Consider the following 15,391-nt stretch of genomic DNA (forward strand, 5'->3'; position numbering starts at 1 on the left):
ATATTAAAGAGTATCCAAGCACTGTGTACCAATTTCTGTATCGATTCGATACAAAAATAAAAAGGCGCTTATGTAGTTTAAACTGTTTCTCTACTAGAGTCGCTCTAGTCGCAACCAACTGTACTCAAACTATCCATGGAGGTTATATATCTAGAGGATTGAAATGTACGAATCGTGATTAAACTGACTTGACACGCTTGACGCTACGAGCGCTGTGCATACCATTGTTGCATAGTGTTTATATCGTGAATGTGACGTATGATAGCTACGTCAAGTTACGTTTCTCGCTCTTTGTGGGGATTCAGAGTAGATTTACTTGACATCTCGACTATTAATATTTCATATCCGATATTTGGAAGTCGATTAACGACATTTCAGGATGGGCGTAATTTTTTTGGAGCACATCGGAGGTACTCGCCTGTTTTCTTGCGCTTCCTGTGACACCAATCTTACAAACAGAGCTCAGCTGATAAGCACGCGTTTCACGGGCGCCACTGGCCGTGCTTTTCTCTTTAACAAAGTCGTCAATTTAAATTACAGGTATTCGCGTTTTTCCTGATTTTTTAAAAATAAGTTAATGTTAATCAATTCCGTACGAAGTGTTCCACTATTCCGTTTCAAAAGTTGTCACAGTGACAGACAATGATGATTGTGTAAGATGGAATATTGTTGTTTCCATGCACCTAAGAAAATGGAGAAAAGCTTGACTAGATTCGAATGATAATGAACATATTGTTTACAAACGATAATCTGCATGAATATGCACGGAGAAAAGTGTTGTTAAGTTAATTTTCTTTTAATTAAATGTAAAACAAACAATACAAACGTCATTTTTATTTTGAAAGATTTTAATGGAATTGAATGTGTGACAGTGCAATGATAGAAATTGGCAAATTGTGAACCTCGCTTTCAACAATACATTTTTACAGGATATATTTCTACAAATTTTAAGGAGTCCAAAATGTGTAATTATTTATTTGGGCCCTGATGGGAAAGTTGTGAAAAAGGCGCGTAAACTTCGGAATCGTTATCTTCTTCGAATGACGATGCACGAAATAATCATTCAGGAAATGGACAGGTAAGTTTCTGGTAAATTGATATCGAGCAATACTAAAAAACCATAAAATTGTTGCTACGTAAATGCAACAATCGACAATCCGTTCACCGATTCTGACCTCGCACGCAAAAACAGATGATGCGTGATTTAAATATGTATTCGCGAAAAAAGTAACATTGTTACAAAGGGTCGAAGTTTTAACTGTACAATAACTGAACATGTCTAATGTTTGAAGAGTATAAATAAATTATAAATAAAAAAATTATTAAGAAGTAAAAAAACATTCTGATGAACGTCGAAAGAATTTAACAACTGAACAAACAAATCAATCTCGTCTTGTAACGAAACTTCATTACATTGTAGAGATCGTAAACAGATTACTGTGCGTCCATTTAGTACCTGTAAGATGTAACGAATTTTCGATACAAAATGGAATTGATTTGTTCAATTATTTATTTGATTAGTTCATTTATTTATAATTTTTAAACATTGGACATTTTCAGTTATTGTGTAGTGAAAATGTGAACCTCTTGCAGTAATTTTTTTTTCATGAATATTTAAATCAAGTGTTACGTGTTGCTGTGATCACAATCGGTGAATGGGTTGTCGGTTGTTGCTTTTACATAGCAACAATTTCATGGTTTTCTAGTTTTGTTCGATATCGACCTACCACAAAATTTACCTGTTAACTTTTTGAATGATTATTTCGCAGATGGATTATCATCCGAAGAAGATAATGATGAAATGCATTAATTTGGTAAGTTTTACTGACGGCGACATTCCGAGGCATAAGCGTATTTTTTTTATAAACTTTCATACCAAATCTCGGATAAATAATTATGCATTTTGGACTTCTTAAAACCCGTAGATACATTGTGTAAAGTTTTCTCGTTGGCAGCGAGATCCACATTTGCCCAATTTCTATCACAGTCGTTTATTAATGGAAACATCTGGAGCTTGTACTACATTCGATAATGTTATTTTCGTAGAGAATATAATTAATTTCTTATTTTACGCGTAGAATGAGTTACATTGACGATTTTTATGCATCATCCATTTGTTCTTAGGTTCATGATGTTCCTTTTTTTTTTATTGATGCGTGTATTTAGCTTTTTAGCACTATTTAGCACACAGGATACCATTCTTAAATGTACAAAATCTCTTGAGAAATTGTACTAATGGAATAATCTTATGAAATTGTTGCATATTCCTAATTTAATTCGTCTACAATGATACACAGCGAGGTACAGGATAGAGTGATGCTGACGGGTCGTCACATGGTCCGAGATGTCAGCTGCAAAAACTGTGATGCTAAGCTTGGGTGGGTGTATGAATTTGCGACAGACGATAATCAACGATACAAGGAAGGCCGTGTCATCCTGGAGCGTGCTCTGGTCACAGAGACTGACGGAATGGGCGACAATATTTACTATCCTACAAATAACAGGTCATAGGATAAAAAAATATATATCATAGTCAACATATAAACAATTGTTCTCTTTTTTTCATGTTCCTTCGTTATTTGGAATGATTTTAAAACATTGTTCTCCGAATGTACAACAATTCATACACGCTGTTCGATATTTTTGTAACCATAGAACGTGCTCTGTCCTATGATATTAAGCATTAATAACAATCTACTTTTCTAATTTATTTTTCATTCAACATGTATACTATAGTAAATCTGATTGAAAATAAAAATTGTGTTGCACATTAAATTGTTAGTTTAAAATATAGTCATTGAGTGGACAACGATTAGCGGCATTGAATAAAACAGTACAAACTATAATAATAAAACGTCTTTGAATCAAATAATTGAAACAGTTGTAAATATATAATATTGTATATTTTCCGTTGGTCCCCAAACATATATTTAGTGGCACCAATGACAAACATTGAAAATCTTCGTTTATCTTAGGTTTAAGAAGACGAAAAATTTGTTCACTTATTAATCAATATTTATACATCTGTAGCATAAGGTCCTGAACGAATTTTTGTACTATACAAAAACACTTTTGGCCGTGAAAACTCACTCCAAAGGGGTGAGAAATGAACCCTTAAAGTTATCGCGATATATGTACGTAACCGTAGAAGATAAAGAAAAATTTTAAAAACAACAATTATTCAGTCTCTTATTATCTATACAGCCTGTTCTAAAATCCCACAAAGTTTCATTAGAATTAGTATTTTCCGGTTTGAGAAATTTTCCTTGCAAGCGGATCTCGACATATTCGAGACACAAACGAACCGCGCCCCAAACGGTCACGCGATTGGCCGGTACCATTCGAGCAAGGGCCAATAGTAGAGGCGAAGTTCTGCAACGAGTCGCGACAGCGAACCAGTGTGGTCACGTAGGCCCACCATACCGCATGGTGGATAGATGTTTCCTTTAACTCGACGTCGTATAAAATGCTATAATTGTGTATTGTTGTTATTTTGCAAGGGCCGCAACGATCCTGTGGAGCAGCCATCTCCAGCCTTGCACACGGTAATTACAACAGTATATAGCTACGTTACATAGCGGTAGCGTGCGGACCGATTCAAGCGTACAATTTGTTGTTTGCTGTTCGGCTCAATGGCCGAGCGCTGGTCGCACAGTAGCGATATGTTCGTTACGTTCGTAGAATAACTGTTTCGGTCGTTTTTGTGATATCCAAATGCCGGACAGCTCGTCGACCGGCAGCATTTCTTACGAAAACCATGAATATTCCTTCATATACGAGTTTTTTCGCTTCCTTGTTTTCCTCCCTTCGTTCTTCGTCCTTTCCCCTCTACTGTATCCCACGCATACAAAGATACGCGGCGGCACCGACGAAAGCGACTCCGGGTATTTTACGGAAATTTCAAACGGATTTTTGCTAGAAAACGTTTGATTTTGATAGCGCTGGGGCGGCTCAAGTTCGTCGGCAGTAACCGCGAGTGTACCCGTGATGTTTGCGTCTGTAAAAATAATCGTATCTTATCAATCGCTGTTAGGGGACATGTAAAGTCTCTCGCACACGGTGCCATTGCACCGCCGAATGGATCGTAACAGGAAAGCTATAAATACACACGCATCGTGGGGTAAACAAACTTGACCTCAGTGGAATTCTTATCGATGTACTTACATGTCGGTGCAGTATACTCGGGCATTTTTGAGGTTATGTCGAGCATCCGAGTTCGTTATTATGCGTGAAATCCATCCGCTTTATATGGCAATAACAATTATTGTTTCGTCAGAGGGGAGCCAAATGAATCCATTCGAGGTTATTTAGCGGAATAAGATTCCTTGTAACGTGAGATATTGTCATTGGTAGTTTCCCTCGCGTCAGAATCCTGGCGCTTTGTTTCTGAAATGAACAGAGATAAATATAGTATACAATGTTTTTAGAAAAATAATTGATCGATGACGAGTTCGTCGAGCTTTACCCGGCGTACACTTTCACTATTCTAGAAAGCTGATATGTTAATTTATGTTAAATATTAAATCGATTACGCTACTTTAAATGTTAAACAATGTTATGAACAACATAATATGTTGCTCATATAAATAAATGAGCTTCAAGTTATCGAATTTTTTTTATAGATGTAATAAATGCGAATTTTACAGGTAATTTTAATTACTGAAATAATTATAAATTTTGCGGTGTACAATGTTTGCATAGTATTGAAGCTACAAGACTGGTGAATCTAGATTGTAAATAAAATTTAAATACAAGTAGTCCCCTTTTAATAATCGCGTTTTCTCCGCTTTATTGATGTGAAGTTATCCCCACCAATTCCTGGAACTGTTTCCCCGAAGCGAGTGTACACATTGTGTGTGTTGCATATCGCAAAACAGCTGTTCGAACCTTTCTATTTCACTCACACCCAATGTTTGTCACTCGCGGCTCCGACGCGCTCAAGAAGCGAACGAACCGGAGCGAATGTCAACCTCCCTCGATAACTGTCGCAACACGGGCCTTAACCTGTGTTAATTTAGCGGGGACTACTCTATATTACTTTTTAATTTTTTAAACAAATTTTCATACAAAAAACATGATTATTAAATAAAATTAGAAGTATACTATCAATATTATCTTCTTTGCAACAGAATATTGGCACATGCCTGTTATTGTCGAAACATCGTTGGAATACAAATAAATCGTAATTCGAGCAACACGGGAGAAAGTGGAGCTTTCAATATTTGCTCCTTGACATCAAAATACTGATGAAAATGAAGTGGTCAAATGGCCCTTTGTTCTGTGAACAAGTAGGTGAACTCACTCGAGTATTCTCCCAGTGGAATGAGTGTGAACAAACTGTGGTTCTGTATGCTCTCCTTCGTCGCATTCCTGGAGTTCAAGCAAGATTTTTAGCACAAGCAGTGCAGCATTCTTTACACTCTGTCTCTGAATTGGACACGCAGGAATTAAATGCCAATAATTCAGGTACTTTTTTTGTTGAGAGTTGATACGAGCATATTAATGGTTCTATTCAGGGACAGTCACTAAAAACCTTTTTTGCAGGGTTCATCAACTCTTTGCTCTCAGAATCAACAGAAGTTGCTATTAATCAACTTCTAACACATTTACCATTATTAAGGCCTGGGAATGTAGAGTGCAAACAATGCTACTTAGTAGCAATACCAGAATTAGTGAGCCACTGTGTCACTACAGGGCAATATACTGAACAAATTCAACAACTCTTAAGTTATACTCTGATCCATCCAGCTATAACTAGTCAAGATAGACGTTCTCTGACTCAGTGGCTCCGTCATCTGGAAGAGCGATGAGGAATACACTAATACCACTATTAGGTGAGACAAGTTAACCCATAAGCTAAACTTATGGATATTATATAGAATTGTCTTTGCTGAGTTTCTGTTCCTTTTTAAGGTGGGATAATGCGTGGCAGCGAAATTCTAAACAACAACAGAACGATCAAACAAACTTATTTGGCACGCAACCGGGTACTGCTTTCAATTTGCAGTTTCCTCCACCTGTAACTCGTCAACGTCGATCAAATAGTTTAACACCGCCGGTTGCTCCTCCGCATCATTTGGAAGTGGTCGATCGCGGTAATAATGTGAATTGCACGACCAGACACAAGCCGCGAAGTTTTAGCGTTTCTGGAGATCATACGAGTTAGTGTGATTTAAAGTTGAAACACGTGACACCAAATATCAGCTACGGGTTTATTTTATTTTGAGTAATTGTTAAATTTTTAACAGGCAACCTTATTGGATTAGGCCCGTTGAGTCCTCAGAGTTCTTGTGCGAGTAGCGGTAGTGAGGGACGTTTAGACGAAGCTTCTAACCTATCACTTGCTAGTGGTATGAGAGGTAGGCGTGTATATAATTTTCAGAACTTCATGATGTTTTGTTAGGAATAGTCTATAATATGTTGTGTTCTGTGTATAGATGTTCCATCATGGCTTAAGACTCTACGCCTTCATAAATATAGTTATCTGTTTGTTACCCTGAGTTACGAAGAAATGCTTCAATTAACAGAAGAAGAATTAGCAGAGAAGGGTGTAACGAAAGGTGCTAGGCACAAATTAGCTATTTCCATCGCAAAACTACAACAACGTTATACGACGCTTGTAAATTTAGAAAGAGACTTACTGCAACCGCAGCGTGATAACACACAGTCAGCATCATTTTCACAAGGACCAACAGTACTGGTCAATACTATTGACGAGTTGAAAACAATTTTAGCTACACCCATGAAACCAAGTCAAGAAAACGATCCCCAAGACATACCTGCGCAATTCACCAAAGTTCTTGGTAAACGTGAGTATAGCATTCTTGTCAGCATGATGTTTAAGATAAAAAAAAAAAGAAAAGAAAATACAATCAGTATGGGTGACAAATGTGAAAAACGTTTTTAACATAACTGTGTTCGTTTATTTCTAAGTATGTAGCAGATTGGCATTGGATAGCGTGGATGATGGCATTTTGTGCGCTTGTATTAACATATTAGAGAAAGTATTGCAGCATGATTGCTTTACACCAAACCAGAAGGAAAAGGTACAGCAATGGCGTAGTAGACTTGGAAATCCACGACCTACTCCAAAGTAAGGAAAATGAAATTACTATTGTATAACAGTTGCAGAAACAAAGATTAGAATTAAATAGAAACTGGCTGTCGGATTAATAATTGGCCAATTGCAATTTCAGGTGGCAACACAATTATGGATACAATAACCGAAGATACTGTAACCCACAACAGCACAACAGAAAGCCAAGTTTGAACTTGAGTCACATTCACAATACACATCAGCAAAATAATTCTTTTGTGGTTAGCACTCATAGGAATAGTATATCGACACCGTATCTGCAAAATAATCAGAACCAAAGTATAAATCAGAATATCTTACGTTCAGTCCACACGACCGAGAAACGACCTAGTTTACAAGAGTCTAGCTTGCAGGTATGTACACATGTATACTGAATTTGAAAAAGCGTGGGTGAGTGGATTTAAAAAGAAAATAAATACATGAAACAAAAATCGCCTCAGTACAATGACTTTGAGAAAGATTCTATTTATTAGGTCCATTTTTCAAGAGCATGTACCGTTTGCATTTACCTTTTAAATATGTTTTTTAAATTCACTCTTTATGGAAAAGTAATACTGATTTTTTCTGTACTCCAGCAGTTACAAAGAACATTACAGCGCACGTACAGTGCGCCGAGGGATCATTTTCTTGGCCAGACTGGGAATAACACATCCGAAACAACGGAGCCGGAGATCAATTCTCGCCTCGAATCTCTGTGTTTAAGAATGACAGAACAAGCAATCGGTGGCTTCGGTGAGGCCTAACGAATTCTTCGTTTCGTTGACTGGATCTACGCAGTAAGTCCTGTTTGAGAAAGGAAATTTTTAATCAAGTGATATATAGATATATGTGTGTCCGAGCTCCGTTTTTTCAAAGCCGAAGGCAAGACTGACTCCCATAGATCTTGCAATTAAAGAGACCGACAGCGATGATAGTGCTGCTGACAGTTGCGCGTACTCGACGCGCACACATTCACGCTTTAATAGCCCTACCAAATGAACAAAAAAAAAAGAAAAAATGTCCAACATTTAAAGGGACATTATCGAGGACACTCAGTTTGCGACGTCTGAACGACTCGTGAGAATTTAAACAAAAACAAAAATAATATTTTTTATTATACCCGATGCAATTATACTATTTAATGAAACTGACAGAATTTGGCAAGCCAAATGCTATTAGGAAGATAGATTCTTTCCTTGACTATTTGCTGCATCTATATAAATGTATTATATAAAGAATATATATGTATACACATATGATAGAATTTTATGGGAAGCGGATTAAATCGTATAACATATAATATGAAAAAAAAAATGGGGGACGAAAAAGGTACACCACATTATTGTGCGATGTTTGCAATATTATTTTTTTTTTTTCGTGTTATCCATTTCGGGAAATGGAATTTCGTCTGATTTTACGCGCCAGGGACACATACTAATGTAATGTAATTCATTTTAATGAACTGACTGATTTTACTCCTTTTTTATCATTATTAGAATTATCTTTATTATTCTGCTCTTATCGCCACCGCCGCTGTTGCTATATTACCATTACGGTTTTCTGTAATTGTCATCGACAGCTTCGCCACCATCATCGTCATCGTCGCCATCGTCATTACTTATTCACCATATTATTATTAATATCATTATAGTTAACGCCATTAATTATCGCTACGCAATACCCTTTTTACCACTGCTACTGCAATCTATATTTCTCCAACATCCGACTAACACCATTATCCGTATGCTTTTATGCTGTTACTATTTTTATCCTCTGCCGTTACTATTACCATTCTATCACTAATGCTATTACTATTTCTACTACTCGACTACTAGTAGCGTCACTATTACTATTACAAGTACTGCTATTACTACTATTATACTATCTCCACTATCACTGTATTATTACTGTAACTTTCCCTAGAGTGGAAGCATACTTAAAAAGGAAGGGGGGAAAGAGGAAAAAGTTTGACAGTTCGTTACATGCATTATAAAGAGGGAAATGAAAACAATACGGGAACGTGCGCGTTTTTTTTTTTTTTTTAAAGAAGAGAACGTGACGTGTATGCTTTGTAGTTTTCGCACTGATCTTGGAATTTTTTACACACACACACACACACATACACACACAGGGAGAGAAGAGAGACAGAGAGAGCATACACACATGCACCCACAGAAGCATATGCGATAGTACCAACATGTCCTCTTCTTTCGGAAACGAGGTTAGGCTGTAACAAGGGGAAACGAACAAGATGCGACGAAAGTGAAAGAAAAAAAGAAAGGCGAAGAGTTTATATAATAAACGGATTTCAAAGGCCTTAAGGATGTATTGAGCGAACGTTAAAAGAAAACAAAAGAAAGGGTATAAGACTAAATATACGTAGTGACGTTGGGGGAACGATGGAGACGCGTCGTTTAACTGCATCATGGCTATGTGATGCGACATCGAAATCTGTGGCTTTAAATTATAAGCATACATCATTTAATACTACTCTATTTACGAACTTTAGCGCTCTAACGTAAACGTCGCGAGTAAACGTAGCATAATATTTTTCGTGCAAGGGTAAAGAAGGAGAAGGGGAATGGAGGAAACGGTGAAAGAAGGTTAAATTTAATAATAATGATAATGATAATAATATTAATAATAATAACGATTAATATAGTATTAGCGACTAATGTAACGATAAACGCGAAACAAAAAAAAATATATAAACGAAAGACTGAATAATTCACGCGCCGTGCGCCAGTTGAATTTCGGACGATTTGCACTCGTTTATTCGTAGGGACATGTAGCTGCACGGTCGCGTGAATAAGAAACAATTGGAAGACTGCGGAAGGAAAAAAAACCTGTCAAAATATTAAGAATTAGAACGAGATGCGCGAGAGATAGCGAGCGAGAGCGAACGAGAGCGAGAGACGAAACGAGTTGATACGAGAGTAATGTTTAGATGTAATTCTAGGTTATAAAGGTTATTTTAACGATCATACTTTTACTAGGATGACGAATCTACGTAATGGCGCGCGCGGTGATTTCTCGGTTAAGTGAGGAAAATTACCCTGTTCGAGCGAGCTACAATCACGTCGGTATTCACGTTGACACTTTGAATTTTATTCGATAAAAAGAAATATATAACTTTGAACGGGAAGGCAAGTGTAATTTTTTGCTTTTAACGTACATTAATTTATTAAACCCTTGTGACAATAGTAGTACCAATAATTACAGCATTACTCTTAACAATAACGAATAATGTATTTATTGGCCTTTATCGGAAATTAATTTGATGAAATGTTTTTTTTTTAATCTAGTTAAAGTAATCTTCCACAGTTGTTGTTTTAATTCCGACTTTGTGGTGGCTAAGGTTGTTGGGAGATCTTTCTTTTCCAAATACTGTTTTGACTGTCGCGACTGTACGCTTGGGATCGTTATGTTGGATGATGTGTAGTTTCTATTTGGCTGAAATTTTTGAATAGTGGAAAATGGATTTTCATTACATGATTTTACACGTTGTATGCCTGTCGATTTTCCTGCAACTACGCTTTGGCAGTAGGAGTTGTTGCTAAATTTCGTTTAAATGTATTACCTTCTCTTCCGTCATAAACTAACCTAATTTCGATGAATCGGGTGTGCATCACGCTTTTTGGAAATCAAGGTTTACAACAGTGTGAATCGCCCGGTGCTCGCGAAGTAACGCTTTCTGAACAACTGCGATAATATCGCCGCTTAACGTAAACAATAGAAGTAAACGAAAACAAAAGCGAATCGAAACGTTACGGGCCAAGCGAACACAAGATATTCCAAAAATAGGGGGCGTGTTGTCGTCAACGTAAATACCGTCGCGAGTGTAAACAGGATGATCGTCTATTAACGAGATCAAAAACATTTTGCAGTGACGATCTGTTCCCAGCATCGCGAAACTGGTTTTTACACGCAAAATACACACAAACACACACCTACAGAGAAATTGACAAAATTTTAAATATACACACACACGTTCCTCAGAAATTTCCGTAACAAACTATATCTGCATTTATCCATGAAAAACTTTAATATATACATTGCAGTAATTTTCGTAAACTAAACAAAAATTACGAAAGTCCCAGCTAACGTGACCTACCAACATATCAACTGTGGCTATTAACGATACAAGAAAATGGTTCAAGGAGAAGTTACAAGGTTTAGAGTCTCCAATATCATGGTTGACAAAATAATTACCATTTTTTGTAATTAGTAATTAAATTTAATTATTGTGCAACAAACATGTCCTTCGTGTGACCTTAAAATAACAAAATAGTTCATTCGATAAATTTACTAAACACTTGTTCGCGGGAATTGAATCGAGTCGATCGAAAATAAACCGTCTCACGGTCATCTGAAGGTCATGCTGTTAAGACTGTGAATTCGCCTTAAGGTCCTCCACAAAAAAGTAACAACAATTACCTAATTGTTTTGTCGACTCTTTTTCAAACACTAGTGAAATTTCAATGATAACCATAATATTAAACTCAGTCATCCTCGTAACTTTTTCCTTGAATCCATTGAGTGCGTAATACTATACAAAACCAAACGTTTACACCGAGGACGACACGCGATCCGCGAAGACGATCGTTTGCCGAGAAATATTTTTCACGTACCAGGTGTACTGAACAGAAGTATTAATTTTATTTGCACACAAAACACAATTAATTTTATAAGCTTGATCTTTTGTTATATGAAATTGTGTTAACGTATATTTAATTTTTATTTAGATTAATATTCGGGAGTATATTTCACTGAACGCATATACGCGTCTATAAGGTTTATACCGATGTCATACATCGGACGCGTATATACACCCGCACGCACTTGGGCCGTGTTGAGAATCGCTCTTATTTTCCCGTGTCACTGAAATAAGCGTGTAGATGTTTCGGGTGGTCATCTTACTTGGGACTACCTGCTGCACGTAGCCTCGCAAACAAACTTGGCTTCCGCTAGGGGAAAAAGTGACGTAGGAGAAGGGCCTCCTACCAATTGGTAAATTTATTTCAAGTATTGAAATAAATGTTAAAATGTATGTTAATTTGGCATAAATTTCAGAAACATCTGAATTCAAATGGTAGAAGGCCCTTTCCATTACACGCGTGCATACCACAGTAGAATCATCCACCGTACCACCCCACGTACCCTCGCGAGCAAACTCGACTTCCACTAGGGGAAAAAGTGGCATGAGAGAAAGGCTTCCTACCACATATTTCTATTCATTTTTTAATTTGGCATAAATTTCAGTAATTCTCAATACCAAGTGGTAGGAGCATAATAGGAGGTTCTTCCCGTACGTCATTTTTTCCGCTAACAGAAACCGAGTTTGCTCGCGAGGGTACACACACATACACACACTCACACGCAAAATACGTTGTCCGACTAGAATTCCCCAGAGTTTCGTACACGTATGTATTTGACTTCAGGAGAGACGGTCAAAAGCTAGTCAAACGATACAATTCTAATTTCTACCCAGCTAACGTGTGTATAGATAATTACTTGTACATTAATTCCGCGCGATTAAGCGCAAACGAAAGAGAAAGAAATGAGAGGAACGCGAGGGCGTGTGCGCGCGATTCGAAGGGCAAGAAAGAAATAGAAGAAAAAAAAGAAAGAGAAAATGAAGAAAAAAGGAACGCCGAGTGTGATCGAACAAAAAAAAAGGGAAGGGGGTTGGGGAGGAAAACGGCGGAAAATATGTAACGGCGACTTTTACGTCGACGCATGCGAAAAAAAAAGAGAAAGTTGAAAGACTGCTTCCAAACGACTTCAGGAAACTCGTTCAACGTAGAATTATTATTTCGTACTGAAACGCAGTGTTTATGACGTCCCGTTGGATATCGTCCCGAGTGGAGCTTCTCGCGATACCCGTCACTAGGCCCAGATTTGTGTTCGATGGAGGGGGGCGTGTACCTTAGGATTCTCGGTCGGTAAAGAAGATACTCAGCTGGTCGGTTCAGCGTTCATCCAGTTCGAGTTCGCCGAAGAGGTTCCACGAGTTTATTCAGAATCAAACGCGAATCTGTTAAGCTGTTAAGCTAACTATTCGATGTACACGGTGTTATGGTAATGCTTTCGTGTCAGCGTATGTCAAGTGGAGTGTTTCTTTTCTCTGTTTAAACGGTAAAAATCTACCTAACCTCAATTCCGATCGAGAATTCTCATCGTGGTACATATTACACGTCCCCAATGCAAATCCTGGACACTAACGGCGGTGATCATCGAAAGGGTTCTCCACCTTGTGTCTGCAGCGGGACGACAACGGCAGTATCAGGAAACGCGAACGATTTAAAAGAAAAACGAAAAATAGAAAAAAGACAAAAAAAAAATGAAAAGGGCAGGACCTGAACTTACTAATGAGAAACGCAGAGTTATTATCCGCATCGAACGATTGTGTATGATGTAAAGTAAGTAATGTAATTGCGAATAGTGCGTGATTCTGCCAAAGATCGACGCCCGTGTTTAATGACCGTTGAGGAATGCTTTGTACGCCCCAACGCGCGGCGTTCGAGTCGTTCTGGTCCAACGTAAAGCGGACCTTGCATGGTTAAGGACAATACCGGGTTAGTAGACTACGGATGTTTACACGCCAATTATATTTGAGCGCATGAAATGCAATAAAATGACACCTTTAGTAACAAATCGATGGTCTGCTTTCAACTTGATAATATGTGATCGACGAAGAAAATCAATTTCTGTCGATTTCTAATTTTCTTGTGTATCAGTCTGAAAAGAAAGTGTTGAATTTTCATAAACATCCACGGAGTCGATCGATTAGTAATATCGATTCAGCGGTGCTAACCTCGTACACTGTCGTCATTGCTAGACTGCGGATGTTCAGGTACGTTTTCACGCGACAGTAAAAGTCATGGGTTTTGTTGCCGTGACACTGTATAACAATGTAAACCACTGTCACGACAACGCAACATCTTATTTTTCACGACGACGAAAAATCGTAATATTTAATTTCATGATACCGTAAAAATCACGATTTATTGTCACGTGAAAACGTACCTTTAATGCTCACGCAAAAACTTTTGCATCAGGTCCCGCGAAAAATTCTTACGTGTATTGACAATGCGTAAGCACGTCGCTTCTAAGCTGAATGATTTTAAATCCATATAGTTTCGGACTGGCAACCGTGTGAGGTCCGCTTGTGATAATCATCATCGCGTAGTAGAGAGACAAAAAAAAAAGCGAACGCTGTACTTAGTACTTACACTGTCGTTATAAATCATGTGATCCGGCGGAAACGTTGCTACGTTCAGGATGTTTTTCAATCGTGAAAACGACTGGGTGCGCGTGGGGCGAATCGTGGTGGCTTTCGGGCAGAAACACAGCGTGTGCGATCCGAGAGCATCGAATGGATAAGAGGAACCGCCGCTGGAATATAGCCCCCTAGTTCAATTGCAGACAACTTGATGATTGGTGCACGTAAACGTTCGATCAGTATGACCCAGATAGCATATGACGCCTTGAAGACAGTTTAGAGGCGTCTTAGACCTAAAATAGCCGTAAAATGGACGTCTTCAAGGCGTCATGTGCTATCTGGGGATATGTGGGTATCGGATTTCTGGTCGGCGCGCTTATCCATTCGTTGCATTTTGCTTTAATTCGCTTTAGGTGAAGAACACTGTACCCACGACGAATGTTGTATTTGTTAAAAACAAAAAAAAACGCTAGCACAGGATATTCTTCTTGGCTGGACGCTTTCGTTTCAGGTGATCGACTCTTCGGGGACATTATGTATCGGAACAGCATGAAAACGGAGGGTATATTCGTTTTAACCGAAACATTTTTACCGCTGTGGTCGATCACACACACACACATACACACACATAACACGGAGCTGGTTCACTCGCAATCGGCTTAACGGGAATCAATAGGAACGGTAAACTCATTGGTGAGCAACCACAGGTTAGCTGGAGTTGAAACAATCAGTTAATTTAATCGGTATGCTCGCTGGTGGTTTTTGCTTCTCAGTAACTTTGGCTGCCTACGGGGTGGGTTTAGGATGGAATAATTCGATAGGGCAATTTATTATTAACGCTTCAGGCACGACACAGACCTCTGGTTTTCTCTTGATGCTCCTGGTGAGAATATCTAGGTATCTGATCGCTGTGATATAAGCGGTCGTATTGCACGACTGTACAGAAATTCTATCCTTTAAAAGAAATTTTTGTGTGATAAAAGATTTAGTAATGTCAGGCACTGTTCCAGTTCAGAAATCGAGCAATAAAAATCCCCTGTCGCACAAAAGAGATTGGTGGAAATCAAAGCAGAACCCACAGAGCGAGTCGT

General features: G+C 38.1%; 2 protein-coding genes across 2 annotated transcripts; both read left to right on the plus strand.

Annotated features, from left to right (window-relative positions):
- Positions 1 to 225: 225 nt before the first annotated feature.
- LOC107189418 (protein yippee-like 5) lies at positions 226 to 2,763 on the plus strand. Its single transcript, XM_015577947.1, has 2 exons — positions 226 to 540; positions 2,298 to 2,763. Exons 1-2 carry the CDS (start codon positions 380 to 382, stop codon positions 2,509 to 2,511), a joined length of 375 nt encoding a protein of 124 aa, XP_015433433.1. The 5' UTR covers positions 226 to 379; the 3' UTR covers positions 2,512 to 2,763.
- Positions 2,764 to 3,508: 745 nt separating this feature from the next.
- Positions 3,509 to 9,121, plus strand: LOC107189426 (protein Smaug homolog 1). Its single transcript, XM_015577955.1, is given in 10 exon segments — positions 3,509 to 3,545; positions 5,130 to 5,466; positions 5,545 to 5,806; positions 5,808 to 5,834; positions 5,914 to 6,161; positions 6,249 to 6,359; positions 6,438 to 6,809; positions 6,934 to 7,093; positions 7,197 to 7,449; positions 7,672 to 9,121. Coding segments are annotated over 9 exon segments (1,821 nt in total). The 5' UTR covers positions 3,509 to 3,545; positions 5,130 to 5,246; the 3' UTR covers positions 7,840 to 9,121.
- Positions 9,122 to 15,391: the final 6,270 nt, after the last annotated feature.

The sequence above is a fragment of the Dufourea novaeangliae genome, unplaced genomic scaffold (assembly GCF_001272555.1).
Source record: "Dufourea novaeangliae isolate 0120121106 unplaced genomic scaffold, ASM127255v1 scaffold147, whole genome shotgun sequence".
Taxonomy (NCBI): domain Eukaryota; kingdom Metazoa; phylum Arthropoda; class Insecta; order Hymenoptera; family Halictidae; genus Dufourea; species Dufourea novaeangliae.

Coding starts and splice junctions, on each gene's coding strand:
- LOC107189418 (XM_015577947.1), top strand. CDS start 380: ATGGGCGTAATTTTTTTGGAGCACATCGGAGGTACTCGCCTGTTTTCT. Junction 541..2,297: donor GTCGTCAATTTAAATTACAG/GTATTCGCGTTT, acceptor AATGATACACAG/CGAGGTACAGGATAGAGTGA.